General features: G+C 34.4%; 1 protein-coding gene across 1 annotated transcript in view; it reads left to right on the forward strand.

Moving 5' to 3' along the window:
• LOC134241273 (coadhesin-like) overlaps positions 1 to 23,077 on the forward strand; it is a 35,290-nt gene that overhangs the window by 8,691 nt on the left and 3,522 nt on the right. Inside the window, exons 2-7 of the mRNA XM_062723335.1 lie at positions 17,497 to 17,940; positions 18,247 to 18,417; positions 19,216 to 19,386; positions 20,838 to 21,008; positions 22,215 to 22,385; positions 22,790 to 22,960. Coding sequence (XP_062579319.1) covers positions 17,631 to 17,940; positions 18,247 to 18,417; positions 19,216 to 19,386; positions 20,838 to 21,008; positions 22,215 to 22,385; positions 22,790 to 22,960 — 1,165 coding nt within the window. The 5' untranslated portion in view covers positions 17,497 to 17,630. The remainder of the gene's footprint in view (positions 1 to 17,496; positions 17,941 to 18,246; positions 18,418 to 19,215; positions 19,387 to 20,837; positions 21,009 to 22,214; positions 22,386 to 22,789; positions 22,961 to 23,077) is intronic.

Here is a 23,077-nt window from a genome sequence, read left to right on the forward strand (position 1 = left end):
AAATGATGACTTTAAACGAGACTGTTGATATTCTTGTTTCATCAACTTGCTTGTCAATAATTTACCTCGTTTAAGAAATTGTTCATACGTAGAGCATGCTCTTGCGTATCGAATCAACTGAGAGATGCAAATTTAGCGATTTCTACCAAAGTCTGGTATTTTATTTTTAGCCAGAAGTAATTTTAGCGATTTTAAAATGTTTACTACAGAAGCTATTACAAATAATAAGACATTAATTTATAGCAATATTCAATTTCAGCGATGTCAGCACCCTCTCTAATAATGCCAAAATTAAATCCTCGCTAAAAATTCTACTTATACAGTATGTTCTTCAAAGTACATTTATGCACAGTAAACAAGAAGTATGACACATTTCATTTTAGATATTATCTATTTTAACCAACTAGAGCTAGAGCAGTATAATCCAAGTGTTGTCCACAGACAGATGGACAAACAAACAGGGTGATTCCTATATCCCCCTTCCAAAAACTTTGATATCAAAATCTTAAACTTAGTAAGAAAATGTTTTTAGTTCACTGCTTTAAGAGCCATATCAGAAATCTGATTCAAATTGCTCATCTTCCCTTCATCTGTTAAGTCATTTTCTTCATAGTCAGTGTTAGACCTCTGCCTTTTCACCAATGGCATCAAGATACATAATCAAGGTCTTCCTTCTATGTAATGGACTATCTTCATGCTCCTGAGAATCCTGGCATTCAGATGCCTTTCACAAGGTGTTGGGAAAAGTTGTCGTCTGAAGTTGATTCCACCTACAAAAGAAAGATACAAAATCAATCCAACTAACAACTTCATTTAAAACAAGTTTATTTTGACACAAATGCAACAGCAACTTTCTGTTCTTTATCAGCAGGAGAGTTCCACAAAAGGGAGATAATCGTTCACGCGTTTTCATATTTGTGGTACATTCTAAATCAATTTATTTGTCATAGAGTACCCAACTACCATTTTTTATTATTGGATTTATAACTTCAAATCTCGTAGTTTCTATTGCATGTATGGTTATGATAGAGTTTGGTTGCGTTTTCGTGTAAAATATTTATAAAAATCATGTTGATTTTACAGCATTTGGTAGAAACAAAGCAAAGTAGGCCCCAATGCTTTAAAATGAACATGGGAAAAATTAAATCTCCCATATATATTGAAATTAAGAAAAACATAGTTTGATTCTGTAATTAATTTTGACAGGGTTATCAATAATCAAATCTCACACTTTTCAAGCATTAAAATCACCGTTGCTATGGTAACAAGGAAGATGTGACCCAAATAACTCATGTTTGATAGGACATTCATCTATACTTCCATGCACCCAAATATTAAAGCAAAATATTTTTTTTCACATTCCACTCACTTTATATACAATACTCAATGGTTACTGACACGGCCTCTTAACAATAAGAAAATGTAAACAAAGCAGTTGTCATTCGCAAAATTTTGAAACGTAAAAATTAATCAACAGCATTTTGACCCGAATTCGCAAAATAAAATCGACGTAAAAATTTGCAGATTTACGTTATGCGTTTTAAATTATGTGCGACAAATTGAAGTTCTTTACTCCATGATAACCATGACAAAGTTTATACATGTATATTAGTGAAATTTTACACAATAATTCCATACCATTACTAATGGGAATGCAACATTAATCTCTGCATTGCAAGTGTGATATTCAAATCATGTTTGACCCTTGACTGTATGAACTTCAATCTTTTCTTGGAAATATGCGATTATGCATAAAAGTGCATTTGTAAGCTGGAGTGGGTCTTTGCTCCATGATTAATTAATTTTCATAAAATGAACCGACTCATATCTAAATATTGCGTTATACTGGGTAATAAGAGAACATTATTTTTCCCACTCTTTAGTTTATGTGTGCTACTTCATAAGCAAATAATTTAATCTTTGTGATTTGTTTGCAAATGGTATATTGAGCAAGGATATCTAGTTCTTCAAAAATTGTGAATTTCATGACACGTGGAAAACGCGTTGTGCTGTTAGGCCAGTATCTCTAGATCAAGATACTGAAATTGCTTGAAAGCCATAAAAATAATTCAATATCCTCATATTCTCTTCTCTGTATTTGGAAGAAAACTTATTGCATGGGATGGTGAACATCCTGACTCTCAAAAAATTTATCCCCCCCCCCGTCGGGGGCCCTATAGTGTTAGAGCATGCAGCTATACATGTATGTTGAATATTCAGTTACAATTCATTATTTCTATAGGTCTACTTCTCTGTCTGTCGATATTTAGCAAACATACGCACTAACATCGTCGCAAGCAGCGCACTAAATGCATTGCTACATGTACGATTTGTAATGGTACTTCTCCCAAACGTAATGTTTCTCGTTGAGATGAATCTGATCAAGCTTTTTAGCATTTCATATCCCCCTGGTCAGTAATTGTGTAATATGGAATTGCAGGGGGGTTTGTTAAACCTTGTGCTTTGCTACTGGGCAACCAGAGTTATCTTTTTTTAATGAAAAAGGTTGTTTCTGCCTTATAATTTTGGACAAGGTGGTATCGAAGGATGCTTCAATGCTTCCAGATCTAACCTTAAACAAGTATATACTGACAAAAAGTCAGAGATACTCAAGCTGTAGAAAATCAACTAAGAAAAGTCATTAATATCCTAGAATGGTATAATGTGGGCTATTGAGTTCAATCTTCTATTGAATTATATACATGTACATGAAACAAAATTCATATAATGAAGTTAATTAGAATAAATATAATTTATCGTACTATACGATGAATTTACGTTACTCACTTTCAGGAATATTTTATAGAGTATAGTAGACGTTTCTTGAATTAATAAAATATTTTTAGCTCACCTGAGCCGAAGGCTCAAGTGAGCTTTTCTGATCAAAATTTGTCCGTCGGCTGTCGTCCTTGGTGTCGTCGGCGTCAACTTTTCACATTTTCATCTTCTTCTCAAGAACCACTGGGCCAATTTCAACCAAACTTGCTACAAAGTATCCTTGGGTGAAGGGGTTTTAAGTTTGTTCAAATGAAGGGCCATGCCCTTTTCCAAGGGGAGATAATCATGAATTTGTTAAAAAATAATGGCATTTTTAAAAAATCTTCTTCTCCAGAACCGCTGGGCCAGGAAAGATGAAACTCATGTGGAAGCATCCTCAGGTAGTGTAGATTCAAGTTTGTTCAAAACATGACCCCCGAGGCAAGGGTGGGGCCAAAATGGCCGACCCAAATTTTACATAGGAATATATAGGAAAAATCTTTAAAAATCTTCTTCTCCAGTACCACTGGGCCAGGAAAGATGAAACTCATGTGGAATCATCCTCAGGTAGTGTGGATTCAAGTTCGTTCAAATCATGACCCCTGGGGCAAGGGTGGGGCCAAAATGGCCGACCCAAGTTTTACATAGGAATATATAGGAAAAATCTTTAAAAATCTTCTTCTCCAGAACCACTGGGCCAGGAAAGATGAAACTCATGTGGAATCATCCTCAGGTAGAGCAGATTTAAGTTTGTTCAAATCATGACCCCCGGGGCAAAGGTGGGGCCAAAATGGCCGACCCAAGTTTTACATAGGAATATATAGGAAAAATCTTTAAAAAAATCTTCTTCTCCAGAACCACTGGACCAGGAAAGATGAAACTCATGTGGAATCATCCTCATGTAGTGTAGATTCAAGTTTGTTCAAATCATGACTCCCGGGGCAAGGGTGGGGTCAAAATGGCCGACCCTAGTTTTACATAGGAATATATAAGAAAAATCTTTAAAAATCTTCTTCTCAAGAACCACTAGGACAGGAAAGATGAAACTCATGTGGAATCATCCTCAGGTAGTGCAGATTCAAGTTTGTACAAATCATGACCCCCGGGGCTAGGGTGGGGCCAAAATGGCCGACCTAAGTTTTACATAGGAATATATAGGAAAAATCTTAAAAAATCTTCTTCACAAGAACCACTAGGCCAGAAAAGATGAAACTCATGTGGAATCATCCTCAGGTAGTGTAGATTCAAGTTTGTTCACATCATGACCCCCGGGGCTAGGGTGGGGCCAAAATGGCCGACCCAAGTTTTACATAGGGATAGATAGGGAAACCTTTTAAAATCTTCTTTTCAAGTACTTCAAAGCCATGATTAGTGATATTTATATGGAATCATCCTCAGGTAGTGTAGATTCTAGTTTGTTCAAATCATGACCCTCTCGGGGGGTTATAATTTTAAGCCCCCCCCCCCCCCCCCCTCAGTAAACTCAGTTCTGATCTGATTTGTGCTTTTTCCTAGCTGGTGTGCTCAGGTGAGCGCTGTGGCCCCCGGGCCTCTTGTTTAATTTTTCTTAATGACGTACATAAAAACATTTTATAAACATCAATCTAAATAGCTTGTTGCAAGTCGGAAGAAAAGTTTTTCAAAATGGAGGGGGGGGGGGGCTCAGGGCTCCAAAAAGCCACGTAATTACCGGTATACGGGTACATCTAACTGTGCGGCATGTACAGTACATATTCCGTTCGAATCCAAAAGAAGTTATTTAGGTTCCGTTTCCAAAGCTGAAGAAAGTACGATTTTTTAAAATAAAAAAAAACGTATGAGGGAGAAATTAACATTAATTTTGCGCTATTATTTTACTGTCGCTCAAAGTGCACATCATTTTCAGGCCCGTTATAGGCAATTTCAGTTTGGGGGTACAGCCATACATTTTTTGCTACGCATTGTAAAACTTTGACAGATAATAATGTATCTTAGTGTAGTCTACTTGTGAAGTTATGCCAAGTTATATTGAAATCAGACCAACACTGCGAGAATAAGCGTTTCGAAAATTTGTTAAGAGAAGGACAATTAGAAATGGGGTAACCTGCGTCACCTTTCAGAGTAACCAGTGGACTCGTCCAAGGATGCTTTGTCGGCGACTGTAAAAAGTACCTGAGATCCCTACGCAAATGAAAGCGCGAAATCTCTGTATAGAAACTGTTGCAGCTGCGACGCTTCACTCATTGTTCATATGTTGTAGAATAGAATCCGACTTTTAACACTTAATATTTTTGAATATACAGACGTTTTCAACATAAGCTTCATTTTTGTTTCTAGAAATATGTTTATCTACAAATATAATATAATTTCGTGTTTTTAAACTGAGTAAATCGATGACCTAGCATCGTTTTAGATAACTCAAGCCCCTCTAGGGCTTGAGTAAAAATCTTGAGTAATACAACATGTACTATCACCGTCCAAACCAGGTTTTGCAAACAAATCAATGACACACCTCAGAGTTTGGTGATCCAGGAAATGCTTTGGAAGCTTACTGACAGGGGTAAAAGGCGAGTATCCAGCCCCTTGAAATAACACTTTCTTATTAAATAATACAAGGACGACGAGAAGAGCTGATGCAAGACCGTGATAATGAACTGATTAGGAGTAAGATCAGAATAAAATGGAAGAAACAAATGGCAGGTAGACAGATAGACGGGAATACAATATCACAAACTACTTTATAGTTATTGAGGAGAGCTCATTTACAGTGCAGCTAAAAATAGATTTCAGGAGCTAGAATAATTGGAAAGAGTTGGAAACATCTGCGAAAGTATAGGAAAAGCATTTCTGAAAGTATAAGAAAAGGTACAGCGAGACAGCAGGAGGTGTACTTGGAGTAAAAGGGACAAAATACTTGGATACACAGAGATTCTTGAAAGGTGGTAAAGAAAGTAAGCGATTTTAAAAACTCAAACTTACCAACCACAGATCAAAATGATTAAAAAGATGCTTGAGAAACAAATATCACAATTAAGTCAGAGACGTAAAACGCAGCTTGAGGAATGACAGGAGAAAGAGAAAGTGGACAGAAGACATCGATTACAAAGCCGAAAGACCAGCCACTATTGGACCCACGAAACTGTGTGTGAAATAACCAGAGTACTAAGTAATGAGAAGAAGAGTATGGCAATAACAAAAGACAAAGTACGCAAGACCATAATTAAGCAGCCAAGATGACAAAAAAGGTGGAAGGAGCACGTTCAGGAAATATTAAACCTCCTCGACCTGAACACACATTAGAGCTAAACGCTTAGGACATGTAATGATTGAGATAGGTACACTTCTCTTACAGAAAGACAAAATCATTATTGCTGTAAAGAAAACAAGATGTGTTTCTGAAACATTATGCGCTCAGCGGCAACAAATTTTTAAAAAGCTATATTTAGCATATAAGTCACAGTCAAGGTCACAAGACCATGAACCTTGGTGTGTACTTGAAAGATCTTGATTAGTGGAGTATGCATACCAAATATGAAGTCTCTATCGCCTATGGTTCAAAAGTTATGGTGAAAAGTCGAAAAAGCTATTTTTACCTTATAGGTCACATACAAGGTCACAAGGTCATTGACCTTGGTGTCTTTTGAAAGAACTTTTTTAGTGGAGTATGCATTCCAAATATAAAGTCTCTATCTCTCATGGTTCAAAAGTTATGGCAAAGGTTAAAGTTGACAACAGACAGACAGAAAAACAGATAAACAGACAAACAGATAAACAGACAAATAGACAGGACAAAAACAATATTAGCTGCAATAATGTAGCCCTCTCCGATATTTTCATCTGATGTTTTTTGGAGAGGGCTACAATTCCACAGCATCTCCGTAATGGTGCAAAAATATTTTTCGAGGTGACGTAAGTCAGCCTCGATAGCTGCTCTATAGCTTAATGGCGGACCCCTGTGATCACTACCATTTGCATTTTCTCGTTGATCTTCGCTCTTTGGGACAGATCAGTAATCTTGTTGTTAAAATATGATACCTTAGAATGCAAGGATCAAATCAGAGATAGGTTGCTAATATGTAAACAATAGCACTTGCAAGTTTGATTGGAATTATTAAAACGTTAATTTTTATCAGTTCTCTAAGAAATATAGTCCCCTGATTATGCATGTATTAAAATCAGAACTTCAGTCAGAAAACAAGATCTACAATGTATTCAATAATTTCCAAGCAGTAAGTTGTGTTTTTATGGATTTACAAATACTAAATACAAGTTCCTGAGTGGGAATAAGATATGAAGTATCCCTGCGCTCTGAACTATCTTAGCGAGGGTAAAATGTAAACAACTGGCTGCAGCAGGGATCGTGACCTACATCACATGTATGTGTATTGTACGTCGATCGCAGGCAAGGGAGAGAACAGAACAGTATACACTGAAACAAAACAGAAGGAAGCATTCTGCTTGAATTGAAACATGCAATTAAATACATTTGGGGTTAACATAGAGGCATCTGAGGCGCAATAGTCCCTATTGAGCTCATTGCTATCACTGTTGAAAAAGGTGAATAACAGCGTGGCACCTGTACCTATTTCGCTGCATGCTAATGAGTAATGACCACTTCATCGAATACTCGGTCGGAACTCCTCTAGAATTTAGGGTTCTGCATATGAAAAATTACATCGTTACAAGTTATACACAACAAGACGTAACGTTAACACAGCTAAACATCTATCCATGTCATACCGAAGGTAGATCATTTCTATTGTTAAAATGATTGAATCATGCTGTAAATAGAGACATGCATGTAAATTTTAGAGCTATTAATCTAGTTTACATAATGATTTATACTTGTAATAAAGTTATTATTATGTGATTTCTATTATTCATAATTTTAAGATTTCACAAAAAAGAAAGTTATTATAAGGAATTTGAAAATGAACTTTGAAGAGGTTGTAAAAGCTTTAGATTGATAATAGCGAATAATTTGTTTTCAAGCTGTAGACATTTATATGCCTTGTAACTGGAAAATTTGAAATAATATATTTTTGAACTATACCTTATGCTAAGTATTTTAATTTGATAGTTAGATTTTAAATCTTAAAAGCTAATAATATAGATTTTGATTTGATGGGCGAATTCAATCACTAAAGTAAAATCACTAATCCCCTAATCTACTATTTGGGAAGTCAAATTTTAAAATGCCGAATTTATACCTTTCTTTATAATGTCAAACTGGGCCTGCTCTTGGCAAAAAAAAAATACTAAAGAGAGGGTTTTTGATTGTATTAAATGCTAGCTGCATCAATGATAAATGTTGTTTCCTTGCTCCGGGGCACTTTTGATCTAATTTCACTTTTACTTATAAAGAATTACTAGTACATGTATTTGTAGAACAGTGAGACTGAGATCAAGAGTGAGCTCATCTTAAGTTTTACGGCCCCATAGCCTTCATACTGCAATTTCAAAAATATATGACACGTACATTATTTTCTTTTTCATACAAAGTTCATGAAAAGTTTAACTAAGGGGGATTCTTTAATACGTTGGCATATTGTAGAGAACCCTGGTGACAGAGTTAGGATACATTGGACAAAATGATTCTGGCAGGATACTTATTCTATTTAGTGTTTTATGTAACCCAGTGTCTGCACTTTTTTGTTAACATCGTTAAATATAATGTTCACCTTTATTACTGTGTAACTAGCTGCAAATTTGTATCTCTTAAAAAAAATATTTTGACAGACCGGAGAGCTACAGTGCCATCCATTGCAAAAAAAACTGATTTATTGCGCACAAAAAGTTGTGCTTAGTTCTGGATTAGTTCTTCCAAATTCTTACCTCAATCGCAAAAAAAGATACATTTTAAAAAATTCCTTACTCCTCTATGAATTAGTACTAGTACTCTCGTAGTTAACATCTGCACGAAGTGCGTTGGATTGAATTATCTTGCAAACCTAAATTGCATTATAAGTAGACGATATGTTTGATTATCTCAATTTCAGGACCAGGAGGGCTATTAAAAGCAATTATAAGGAACATTTTGTTGTGGAAACAGTAAAAGAATATGTTAGGAACACACGGTTAGTAATATGTTGAGATGACAGTTTAAAAACACGGAGAAATAAACCGAGAAACAGCGCACTTCTTTTTGCGCTATAAATAAACAGTTTTTCAATGGGGTGGCACTGTAGCTCTCCGGTCTGTGAATTTTTTTTCGGAGAGCTACAGATCTGTAGCTACTGTATAACAAGAAACAAATCAAAACATAATTTGAAGAGAAATGCGAGGTATTTTCCTCTTATGGTGACGGGTACTGAAGGATAACTATAGTTCACTTTTTATACATCAGATAAGTTACAAAATGTATTATCGTGTTGGTCACTTTTTTCTTTCCAGTGATTTTCATTGGGGATTCTCCTAGATTAAAATTTTTGTATATGCCAGTTACTTGGGGGTGAATTTCACATTTTCGTGGAAGACGTCTCCTCGATTCAGTACTTTCAGTACTTTGATTTAAATACGGGCGACTGCAGGCAGAATAAATTGTTTTTACATTCAACTCACTTCTAATAAGACGAAATTTTTATTCACTGTCGACATCATAGTCCGTTAGAGCTAAACGCGAAAACCATGTGAAAATAAATCTGTGTGTCTTACTCAGCAGCCATGACAGTTCACGCGTGAAGTACTGAGACTTGCGCTTGAAATTTAGAATAACTCAGTAAAGCAAATGTCGATGTTTATAAATAATTACGATGAATAGTAATACTAAACATCAATATATAAAATCATTCCATGTGTTATTTTCTCGTAAACAGCGATATTTAGGTTTAGAATAAGGTAATTCCAAAGAAACCCGCTCCCTATAGATCCTTAATCTCATTGGCTGTCCCAAAATAAAATCTGTCAAGGTCAGTAAACATGGCGGATAAATTTAAGCTGTGATGTTGACATACACAAAAAATACGGATATATGGATTGTTCTGTATATTTTTTGGATCGATGTATGTCTTAGATAACTACATTTTGAAAGTCAGGGTAAGACATATTAATAAAATAGCTGTTCACTGACAAATTGAGCCGAAATCCGTGCGGGAGTGAATCGCTGCCCCATTGCACCATTACGGAGATCCTAAGGAGTTGTAGCCCTCCCCCCCCCCCCCCCCAAAAAAAAAAGAAAAGAAAAAGAAAGAAAGGAGAGGGCTACAATATTGCAGCTTAAACAATATAAGCCCTGGATCTATCAATCCGGGTGCATAAAAATAGAGAATGGAAAAGCTGGAGGAGGTGCTGGAATAACATCTGGGACAATTGCAACAACAAGATACTAGTAGTTGAAAACGCTCTTCACAACTACACTGTATATGTACTAGTAATTCTTTATCATTAAGTATATTTAACAATCAAAAAATACCGGTATTAAGGACAGACGAGATGTTCCTCAATAATATATAATTTTTTCCAAGATTTTGTCATTGAAGAATTACTACTTTAACATGCTTACTGACAAAAAGAATGACTAGGTACCTTACCGGGCATTTGTGCGAGATACCAGAGGATGGCATTTCTTATATAATCCTTTAGGAAAAAACTTAATTTGCCATTTTTATTGTTTCAAATTTTTAAAAACAATTAGAAACCGGTTTAGAAATCAGAAAGTAATTAGATTGTTTTATTTTTTCATACATTATGGAGATATACAAAACAGATTTTTGGGGAACGTCTCGTCTGACCTTAAAGTGAAGAGATGCCACCATTCTAAGAGGACGATTCTCGAAGTCATTATGGAACACTGCGGATGAATTTTGTAGTTTTAAAAGCAATCGGCAATCCTCGGCTGACTCCGCTACGCTCCATTCAATCGGCAATCCTCGGCTGACTCCGCTACGCTCCATTCAAACCTCGGATGTGATTAGTGGAGGAATACGCATCAGATCCTTACATTTCTCCGCCGGAAACTGCCTTTTCACTCACTTCATATTTCGCTCTGCATAACGTTCTTCGAAAATGTTTCTTAATGTGTGCAATTCTTTATCGTAAACAGGTTTTGATTACAACCTCATGTTAATAGGCTCTGAAAGCAAGAAAAAACTGTTGAGTGTGCCACAAAATAACTCCGATTTCAAATGTATGACATTTGAAAGATCGGTTAGCTCAGTCGGTAGAGCGCTCGCTCCGTGATCGGAGGTCGTGAGTTCGTATCTCGGCAGCGACTGACCTAGTCGTTAAAATGGGTGGCAACTGTTCCTTCGCCATGCACTCGACACTTTGAAGTGAAATTTGTGAGTCCTTCGGATGAGACCTTAAAAACCGAGGCCCCGTGTCAGCGGCAGGCGTTGGCACGATAAAGATCCCTCACTGCTCAATGGCCCTGAGTGCCGAGTAAAGGTCAATATTTGAAGCCCTTCACCGGCATACGGTGACGTCTCCTTATGAAAAATTCTCGAGAGGGACGTTAAACAATATATAATTAATCAATCAATGAAAGAAATTCAAATAAGATCACATGACTGAATCAGCAAGATGGTAGATCATCGTTGACGTCCGAGGTTATGTGCGAGGTACGAGTCATCCGAGGAAATCCGAGTGCTTTTAAAAGGGCAAAATGACATTCTTGGACACTTAATTGATATAAAACGATCAATTAAAAACAAGTATTTAACCTTGAGTTTGATATTTAATATATCTGGGGCAAAATATCTCAAAAATTAGACCATGCGCATGTTCTTGTGGAATGAAAAAGAATTAGGAAATAAATCTTCTAAAAGTTTAAAAATAACCCCCGAAGTCAAAACCTTTATTGTTTGACCTAATTTTTCAGAGCTATCAGATGTAATAAAAAAGATCAACAAGAAAGGTTTTTACTTTTAAAAGAGTTTGACCTGCTAAGGGTAAAGAATTATCGGATTAAAACAATTGCATAAAGCATAATCCATAAGATAAGTGTTGTGTGTTTAATTGTGTCATTAAGATCTGAACATACCCCCGACAACAAGTCATGTTCCGGCTCATCTTTGTGTATTTTCTTATGCTTGTTCAAGGTAATGTTCTCATTTTTATCAACGATAAAAATTAATTTTTGATAATAATTTTTTGCTGAAAATGTAAAAAATGAATTTAAAAATAAATCAAAAAATCTTGCAGGAAGAAATTTTATCAATATTTCAAAAATTAAATAAATGAAAATTAATTTGAGGTGCCAATTTAAAAATAGATTTACATGTATTTTATGTACAGACAGAATTTATTCTATTCATTTTTACACTCCTCATTTGAAGTGACTGATTGGTGAACATATTAATTGAATTTCTTCAAACCAATAATTAATCGCGTACATTGTCTGTAAGCATCAATACTGCAGAGAGTAGTAGCTGATAAATTCGTCGATTTCTTTAAATCATTTTATGCGATATATTATCATAAATAATATCTAAACATAAATTTAGTAGAGGAATTTGATATCTTTATTGGTAAATGTGTTAAATAGATATCATTCCGAATTAAATAAATGCTGTTGGACTCTATTTAATATATGTTGTGCGCATAAATTGAATCTATAATGCATTTACCGGTATTTAAAATGTGAAAAAGACTACATGATTGTAATACCGGTATGTAATTTTAAAGATATATATGCCGTATTAGTGTTTTATTTTAAAAGAAATAAATAAATGTGGTGTCTCATCAAGTCATATAAGTTATATACTTTCTGCAAATAAGACAATTCCACTCCCTCACTTTTAATAGCCATTCTCTGTAACCACTTAAACTTCGTTGCCACGCATGGTCACCGATTTAGATGAAACTTCACCCATGCTTAGTACTTGACACCAGAAACAAATATCAAACAAAATTTCGTTGCTATGTGTCTCGGTTGCTATGGCAACAGCCGGAAAAGTTTGAAAAATCAAGATTTTCAGCCATTTTAAATCTTGACTGTAGCTTAATAAAAACTAGAAAAAGCAAACAAACCATTCTAACAAAAACATGACACCTTGATGTCACTTATAATGTAAAGAAACTGTTTAGAATATATCTCTTAGTAAGTGGTAACCAAGGGTACATTTGAAATACATTTAAAATGCTGAAATATGCTTAAAACACTCCGTATTCACTAATGGTAGGTGTTACATGCTCAAACTCAATCAACGACTTAAGAAAAACAATGAATATGTTTGACCTAAAGTATATATGTATAAGCAATATTATTCTATGAATAACTTTTATGGTTGCCATGGTAACACAGTATAACCATGCAAAACCAGTAACTAAGATTGGGTTAATGCTACTGTCTTGAGGAAAAACATGAAAATTCAAGATTGGCAAATATGCATCCTTAGGACCTTGCAACACCAAAACCATAAGAAAAATTGGGTATAATTGCTACTTTGCAGTGTTACCATGGAAACAAAGTACCAGTGCTTAAAACTGAATTATTTTTCACTGCATTAAGAATTAAATTGCCATTTAATCAAGAAACAAATTAAAGGACTCAGCTTGAATAGTACTTATCTGTTAGAACTGAAGTTGAATGTCATATATTGATAAAATTTGATTAAGAAAACAACACTGTTGCTATGGTTACCAAGAAGGGAAAATGTTCGATTTTGTGAACTTTATATCAATATTAAACCCTATGTGCCAACTTCTTGCATCCACTTAGAGACTGGATGATAGTCAAAATTAAAAGTCAGGTTTGCAGTTAATAAATTTTAATCATAAAAGTTTTGGGAATCTACATTTAAGGGTACGTATCCAAGGAAAGAAAATATTTTTCAGGTTTTTAAGCATATATTTTCTGCTTATTTCCATAGCAACGCTCTATTTAAAGAATCTAATGTGAATTTTTTCAAATGGGAAAAATAGGAGCACACCAACATCTTTAAAAATTGATCATTAGTTATAAGGAAATGTGCTTTTTTAAAAGATAGGATCAGATTTAAACATACCGGGTGTTACTTTGAAGGCTCTCTGTGGTATAAAAACCTTGGCAACCATTGCCAACCAAAATGAAATATCATATTTTGTTCTTGGTATATGTTTCAAGGCTCTTTTTTCTATTACTCAGTATTTGGTCACATTTCATCCTATAATTGTTTTTTTATTTTTACGTGTATGACTTTATAAAATTCAATGAATATTTTTTTTACTTTTGAATACTTTGTTACCATAGTAACGTATGTGATAGTTGATTTACCAAACATGTTTATCATGCATTTGAGACATCTGACCTTCAACTTTTTGGAAACAGTCGTTGCCAATTGTTTGCTTTGCCGCAAATGTTAAATATGGGGCTCTAAACATGTTAAAAAATGCAATTTTTCGAACTTTAAGACATGTTGCCATGGTAACTATAAAACATAGCAACCAATTTTTGCCTGATTTCAGTTTAGGGTATCAATAACTTTTATCATTGAGAGTTTGGAGAAATTCTGAGACAATGCGTGCCACAGCTCCTATATAAAATTTCAAATCATTACAGAGAATGGCTCTTAAAAGTTATGAAATATTATTTGGTAAAAATTATTTTCTCTCCAAGTCGGATAATAAACCGCCTCTTATTGAAATATTCATGATCACGTGGTCTCGCATGCTCACAGCAAACAATGGTCCAATCTCGTGAATGAACCGAAAAGCATGATGGTCTACTACGTTTTTACTACAAACACGTTAGTAAGGGATTGTCAATACGTGAGCACACCCCAGAGTTGGTTGCTTTTTGTACCGAGGAATAATCACGTGCAATTCCTTTTCACTTGCAGTACAGCGCGGGGAAACTCTAAACAAACGGACCTATACAATGGAGTTGGGAAAACTTTAATTTTTATCATTGTTAATCATTTGTATGCAAATATGAGCATGGGATTAGTAGATAATAATGTATATAATGCATTAAGCGTGTAAATGCCTGGGAAAATGCATCAAGTCTTTCCGAGAGCGATTTAAAAAACTAGCCTTTTCGAAAAACACATGTAGTATTTTATGTAGTAACCCATATAAAATGCAATAAATGCAACTCATTGAGCTGACTGGTCGATTTGTCAGTCATAATGGTTCCTCACTGAACAGACGTCACAAAAAATATTTACCTCGACCTGATGATTCTCGCGATGCTTTTCCCGCGCACATGCGCAGATCCAGGATAAACGTCAGTCCTTTTAAATATGCATGAGAATATCGTGTTCTTTTCCCGATCAGTACTTTGTTAATACCGAAAAATATTTCGTCGAATTTACAAGAATGCTTCATTTTTGATAGCTTATCATACTTCAGAAATTTTTGTTCGGTTTCAGCTGTGCAAAAATACTGTTTAACACAGCATACATATCTTTAAATCATTTAACACGTTGCTTAAATGCATATGTGCAATAATTAAAGTAAATAAACATGTACCGATACATATAATATTAAAATTAGTGGGCTCACTAATTGGATCTTTGTTCCCTTAAATATTGAATGATTGTGAGTTTTATTTGAATTATTGATATCAATATCCCCCCCCCCCCCGAAAAAAAGAGTTAAAATTTTAAGCGCATTGATTGAAGTAATTAATGATATATTATTAAAGATTGTACAATATTACATTTAATAAGAAATGAAAATATCAATACTAATTATTAAAGATATGCTTGTATAATCAATTATCCTTATTTCAATTTTCATATATTTTCATTTGCAAAATTATTTTCTGGTTTTTCTAAAGTAAATAAATTTACCTAAATTTCATAATTCTTTCATCTTTTCAACATTAATAATAAGCAACTTTTTTTCTCTTGAAAATAATAAAGATTTCAAATATTTTTACGATGATTTTTTAAAAGAAGGACGTCGACAGATTTAAATAATAATGAAAAAAGAAATTGTTAATGCATGCATTTTCAAGTAATTTTAATTCTTCTATAATTTGAGTTTTTGTTGATATAGAACACCATATCATATCAACTAAACGGCAGAGGAATATATCTCTTTAGGGGGTGGGGTGAGGGACTGTGTGTGAAAAAAAAAATTACAATTTCACCTCATCCAAAAACTAATGTGTTCATGAATTTTACAAGAATTATCTGACCTATAGACATGGGGACACTTTAAATTTATATCAGTTTTTATAATTGAACATTATACATACCCTGGAACAAAGTGTGTGGAATGACTCCGTTTGAGGCAAATTATTAATTTAAAACTAGGTTCAAATACCAGTCAAAAAATTGAAAGGGTAAATTCTATAAATGATTAATTACATTGCACTTTGAAAAAACAAAAAATACAAAGATACCTATGATTAGAAGTTAAAATTTGGTCAATTAGATATGGACCCACGCGACCATCTTTGAGTTTTAAAGATGAAAATCGCAAGAAAATTTCTAGAAGGGGAAAAATCTTTCAGGGCAGTAATAAAAAAGTCAATAAGATTTTTAAAGAGATTTCTTTATTAAAACTCAAATAAAAGATGCACCCAACCGTTTTTGAATTTGAGCATAGAGGATAGCGTGGTTTGTTATCTTTATCACAAATAAGTATAATATTTTAGGTAAATGTTTTTAAACAATTCCATAAGTCCATTACTGAAAGAAAATCTGCTTTAATAAGTAAGAAATTTATCAAATATAAGGAATTTCTAATAGTGTACAATTTTTGAAGTAGATGGTTGAGAAAATCTTGTTATTTTCTTAGGTAGTTTTCATAAACTTACTTTCTGACGTAGATTATATTAAACGGTCGGTCTATTAATACAGGCTGAGAAAGATTACTGATTAAAGCTGGATCAGGTCACAATGAACAAATCAGGTCAAAGTACTTTAATATTGTGCTCCAATAATACAATCTATGGAATTCAAAAGAAGATTGTGGAATAATTTTTAATTTTTGTGAAATGGCTAAAACATGACAGGTGCATGGGAACGTCTTGGATAAAAGTCTTTTAGAAAAGTTATCAACTATAATTCAAAGCTCAGTAACGTTTTAAATCCGTAAATAATGCAGCAATTATAAAATCAATACATAGTAGACGCCCACAAAAATGATTCTACAGCAAATGAAAAGTGACAACTTTGCAGATCTATATATTTCATATTTTTAAACATACGGAGCTGCTGAACCTGTAAATATCTAATACTAGTATAAGGTGAAAACCAGTGGCCCAAGGCTTACTGAGCGTGTCTGAGACTTCATCTTCAGAGGACTCTCCTTTCATTCCGGGGAAAAATTATGACCCCTTAATTTGGCCCATAACATAAGTCCGAAAAGGACATGAATAAGTCAAATTTGAATCCAAGGGCATGGGTATTCTATATCAGTACTAATTATGCAATGCAGCCTTACAGTTTTAGAGAGGAAATTTTTTAAAGGGTTTTATCCTCTTTCCAGATTTTCCTATTCAACCCCATGTAAAATTGTTCTGCCGTTATTGGTGAAAAAATGGTCATTCTTTCAATTGCCGTTCCTCAGTTATTTAGCCTTGAAAAAGGAGCATCGTTCTTTCTTTAATAAAACTTTGAGTCTTTTCACTGAAGGATACATTCAGACAAATTTCGTTAAAATTGGCTAAATTGTTAAAAGAAAAGGTCCAAAATATTTTTTTAAGTTAACGGATGCACAGACAGAAAACTTAGATTTGAAAAACTCATAACTTGAGCGCTTAATTAGGTACAATAAAATGCTTTAGTTTATCTTTGTCTAGCGAGTTATGGTATTATTGTAATTCATTCATGTATAAAGTATTTCAGATAACTATTCCTTCAATGAATTTTGCTTTTTATCTTGCAGGTAGCAACGCGGTTTTGTTTTATACACCAAACGCGTACAGTTACCACAGAGTAAGTAGATACGGCATAACATGTGCCGGGAAAGATTACGTCACATTCAGAGTGAGGGCATGTAATGACGCTCACTTGGCACTGATGACGTATGACCGAGACAGTGGTCCGCTATACGAGATCGTCATCGGGGGGTGGGGGAACGGAAAATGCTGCATACGTAAGGGTAAACAAGGGCACTGCTACCGGGAGTACAGCGGGCGGGTTCTCAGCTGCAGCTCTTATAACTACTTCTGGGTCTCCTGGGGTGGAAACAGGATCAGGCTGGGGAGGGGCACCACGTACGGTTCGAGCACTCTCATGGATTTCCCTGACTCCTCGTACAGAGTGAACTACCTGGCTGTCAGTACTGGATGGGGTGCCACGGGATATTGGGAGTTCTCCAATCCACCAGGTAAATAAATTAAGGTTCACATTCCTTTAGCAAATGAATCAAAAATCCAATTGTTGTTCTAATATCTACATTGATTAAATGTAATATAATAGGGGAATAAGCAACCGAAAATGCATTTGGTTGTAATTCGATCAAAGTCGATTTTTTAAAATGATTCCAGCTATTAGATTCCAAACTTCAAAGGAAAATTATTTGGTAAAAAAGAAATCAATGCATTATCTGCTGCTGAAACACTGACTTGCGAGTATTTCGAAGAAACAGTCTTTTTACTTTTTTATTTCAAAATTAAAAAAAAAACTTCTTCAGTTCATGGTGGTTGGTCATCGTGGGGCGGGTACGGCTCCTGCAGTAGAAATTGCGGAAGCGGAACACAATCCAGAAGTCGAAGTTGTACAAATCCCAGACCCTCCAACGGAGGAAGATCTTGTTCCGGTTCATCGACATCATCACGAAGCTGCAATACCCACAGCTGCGCAGGTTCATATCTATATCAGTTCAAATTTTGTAAATCAAATCCAGGCATCTTTCAATATAGTCTAGGATGTATATCATGGATATGTTGATCCTTCTCGAACAGTGTATGAAAGTTTGATAATTACTGCAGTATTTATATAATACTGTCTATCCAATATGTTTTTCATCACTTTTAAAGTAATTTTCAATTTGTATGTTGTTAAAAATTTCCCAGACACGCAGATTTGCGCACGGACAATATATTGCATATACATTGAAGAATAGCCTTATTTTGATTTCATAAATAATATAATCTTTTATTGATAAATATGTACAAATATGGACGATTCACTTAAAACTTTTTAAAATATATGTATATGTAGTATGATTAAGGATTCACGGAGCACCCACCTTAAGATTTTGACTTAGTTGACGTGACAACTTTGAAATCCAAAACTGTCCAACTCAAAATTTGAAGTAATTTTCAGCAATGCAGACTTATTTTTCCCATTTGAAATTGTATTTATTAGTTTAGTGACAAGAGAAATATGTAAAAACAGTGCATAATAATATTGTCCAGACAATAGGGTGACTACCACAAACGTAAATCTTAAATGTCAATTCTTCCATCCTGTAAAAGCTATTTTAACAACCAGTATTAACAAAATATTTCAAAGGTATTTTTAAACCTAATTTTGAATTTATACATTTAATTGCCGTTCTTTAATTCGCCGTCCTTCTAAGATTTGAGTGTCTAAATAAAAGAACAATTAATTCAGCGTTGTAACTAACATATTTAATACAACGATTTCGTTATTTAAGTTAATGGCGGATGGTCATCTTGGTCCGGCTATGGATCCTGTACAAGATCTTGCGGATCCGGAACACAATCAAGAAGTCGTAGCTGCACAAACCCAAGGCCCGCTCACGGTGGAAGATCTTGTTCCGGGTCGTCTTCTTCTTCACGAAGCTGCAACACTCATAGCTGTCCAGGTACGCATTCAGTCTGTTGGCATTAGCTTGAACATATTTTTTCTGTTGTCTGCTGTACATTTGTACATACTTATACCAAGAACACATGTTTTTGTTACACGCAGTGATTCCTCGTTGACTTCAATATTTTTAACCTCAATTTTCTATTTTACGCAGCATTTTATAGTATACACAGTATATAATCATATTTTCGCCCACCATAGCCCCGGGAAAAAGGATAGGTCAAAATAGTTTCTTATATCAAAATGGACTTATCTGCTCAAACTTATTAAGGGGGTTATAAAATGTTTCAAATGTCGTATTTACACGATCTTTGTTACAAATACACACTCCAAACGATTCATGGTGCAGCTACTTGAAGATTCTAAAAGTAAATGTCAAACTCAAAATTTCAAATAATTTCAATAATGCAGACTTATTTTTCCCATCTAAAATTGTACTTATTAGTTTTAGTGACAAGGGAAATAATTTATAGGAACGATGCACAGTAAAGTTGTTCTTTTCTATCAAATTTTACTATTGAACCCTATCGGACTTTGTTGGAAAAGCGCCAAAATCCCCATTTTTTGTATTTCTACCCTAGATGACTACCACAAGAGTAAATCATCTTAAATGTCCATTCTTCCATCCCGAAAAGCTATTTTCACAAGCAGAATTTATAAATTATTATATTAAATTTAGAGGTATATTTTAAATATAATAAATGTATATAATTATAATTGTCAGCCATTAATTCCCCGTTCGTACTATGATTTTATAGTAATGTCTGTCGATAGGTTCTTTTCATCCCTTAATTTTCAATTTGTATGTTGTTAGTAAATTTTGCAGGCACGCAGATTTTTTTTGTGTGTGAACATTGAAGAATGGCCTTATTTTGATTTCATAAAATTAAAAATGTAATCTTTTATAGATAAATATGTACAAATATGGACGATTCACTTAAAACTTTTTAAAAATATAAACACTGTATATGTATTATGATTTTTCCCTCGCTGTCAAAGAATTCACGGAGCACCCACTTGAAGATTTTGACTTAATTGATGTGACAACTTGAATTCCAAAACTGTCCAACTCAAAATTTGAAGTAATTCTCAGTGATGCAGACTTATTTTCCCATATAAAATTGTTTTTATTAGTTTAGTGACAAGCAAAATATATAGAAACAGTGCATAATAATATTGTCTAGACAATAATCTGACTACCACAAACGTAAATCTTTAATGTCAATTCTTCCATCCTGAAAAAGCTATTTTCACAAGCAGTATTAATAAAATTTTATATATAATTCATAGATAAATTTAAAACTTAATAAATTGTACAAACATTTGATTGTCGTTCATTAGTTCTCTGTAACATTTAAGATTTGAATGTCTTTGACGAATAATCAATTACAAATTAAAGAACAAAGCAACGTTGTCACTTAAATGAACACAGCAATTACTATATTTAAGTTAATGGCGGATGGTCATCTTGGTCCGGCTATGGATCCTGTACAAGATCTTGCGGATCCGGAACACAATCAAGAAGTCGTAGCTGCACAAACCCAAGGCCCGCTCACGGTGGAAGATCTTGTTCCGGATCGACTTCTTCCTCACGAAGCTGCAACACTCATAACTGCCCTAGTACGTATTCAGTCTATTGTGTTTAGCTCGATCATGTTATTTTTTTCTTTTGTATACTGTAAACCTGTACAGACCTGTACCAAGAATACATGTATTCATAACAACCAATGATTCCGTGATGACTTCAACTTTATTAACTTCAACTTGCTATTTTACGCAGCATTTTATTGTATGCACAGTACATAATAACACTTTTGCCAACCATAGCTCCGGGAAAAAGGATGGATCAAAATAGTTTTTATGCCTAAATGGATCTATCTCCTCAATCCTACCGGTATTAGGGGGGTGTAAAATGTTTCAAATGGCGAAATTTAATTTTTGCACAATCTTTGTTGCAAAATTGCATACTCCGCACGATTCATGGTACAGCCACTTGAAGATTCCAAAACTTTATGTCAAACTGAAAATTTTATATGATTTTCAGTTCTACAGACTCGTTTTTCGCATTTAAAATTGTACTTATTAGTTTTATTGACAAGAGAAATAATATAATAAAACAGTGCACAATAAAATTGTCTAATCAATAAGCTGGCTACCACAAAAGTAAATTATCTTAAATGTCCATTCTTCCATCCTGAAAAAGCTATTTTCACAAGTAATTTTAACAAAATATTATATTAAATTCATATACATGTAGATTTTAAATCTAACTAGAGGTACTGTGAGCATTGAGCTCACGTGCTATGGTTAACAATTCGTTAACTATAGTTTTCAACTATATTTAACGGTTGTTAACTATAGTTTACGAATGCTAATCTAAGTTTATCTGTCTGTAATAAAACGTTAACGATAAATTTTGTCGGTAAACATAGATTCACGTCTGTAAACTATAATTTACAATCGTGAACTGTAGTTTAGAGTTGTTAATCATAGTTTCACAAATCGTGAAACAATACTTTTTAGCGTTGTACTTGAATTAGCGGAAGTTTCTTTCCGCCAAAAGCGCTAAAAAGAATACACAGCCAAATGTAATACGTTTACAGTATTTATCAGATCGTTAACTATAGTTAAGAGTTGTAAACCATAGTTTACAAATCGTGAAACTGTATTTATCAGATAATCTATGTTTTGCAGTCGCAAAGATTGTTTTCGGTGTCAAGTATAGTTTACGATTCTGAAACATAGATTATCGTTTACAACAATAAATCTAGTTTATCGACTGTGAAACTATGTTTAGCTCATTTTTGTGAATTTGGCGTGCCATAGTTAATGGTGGATGGTCATCTTGGTCCGGCTATGGATCCTGTACAAGATCTTGCGGATCAGGAACACAGTCAAGAAGTCGTAGCTGCACAAACCCAAGACCCGCTTACGGTGGAACATCTTGTTCCGGATCGACTTCTTCATCACGAAGCTGCAACACTCATAACTGCCCTAGTACGTATTCAGTCTATTGCTTTTAGCTCATATTTCTTCTGCTGACAGGTGAAAACCTGAATAAATGTACCTGTTACAAGCGATGAATCTCTGATGTTTTCAACTTTTCTAACTTCAACTTGCTATTTTACGTAGCATTCTATAGTAAAGACAGTACATAATCATATTTTCGCTAACCACAGCCCCGGGGTCGCTGTTTGCCGAAACAAATTACTAACGTAATTTCTTTTGCCAAAATGGACTTTTCTGCTCAAACTTAAGTAGGAAGTTGTAAAATGTTAGAAATGGCGTACTTTTGACACGATCATTTGTTTCAAATGAAAACGCCATATGATATCGATATGTTTTTCTCTCTTTGCCACTCTTTAGAGAGATAAAATAATCGTCTAATGCTTGTCATTTAGTACACGGCGGTTGGTCTTCTTGGTCTGGTTACGGCTCGTGTTCTAAAACATGCGGAACCGGATCTCAGTCACGAAGTCGCTCTTGCACGAACCCAGCACCTCGTTACAACGGAAATTCATGTTCCGGATCCACCACCAGTTCCAGGAATTGTAACACACACAATTGTCCAAGTAAGCACCAAAAAGCATATAGCATAGACATCTTTAGTGATGCATTAAACTAGAATGTAACATCATACATTTTATAGATCTATAGATTATGCTTTTACCTTAATGACATTTTTTGTT

The sequence above is a fragment of the Saccostrea cucullata genome, unplaced genomic scaffold (genome assembly GCF_032062105.1).
Source record: "Saccostrea cucullata isolate Sc308-1 unplaced genomic scaffold, CSIRO_AGI_Scuc_v1 ctg222, whole genome shotgun sequence".
Lineage (NCBI taxonomy): Eukaryota > Metazoa > Mollusca > Bivalvia > Ostreida > Ostreidae > Saccostrea > Saccostrea cuccullata.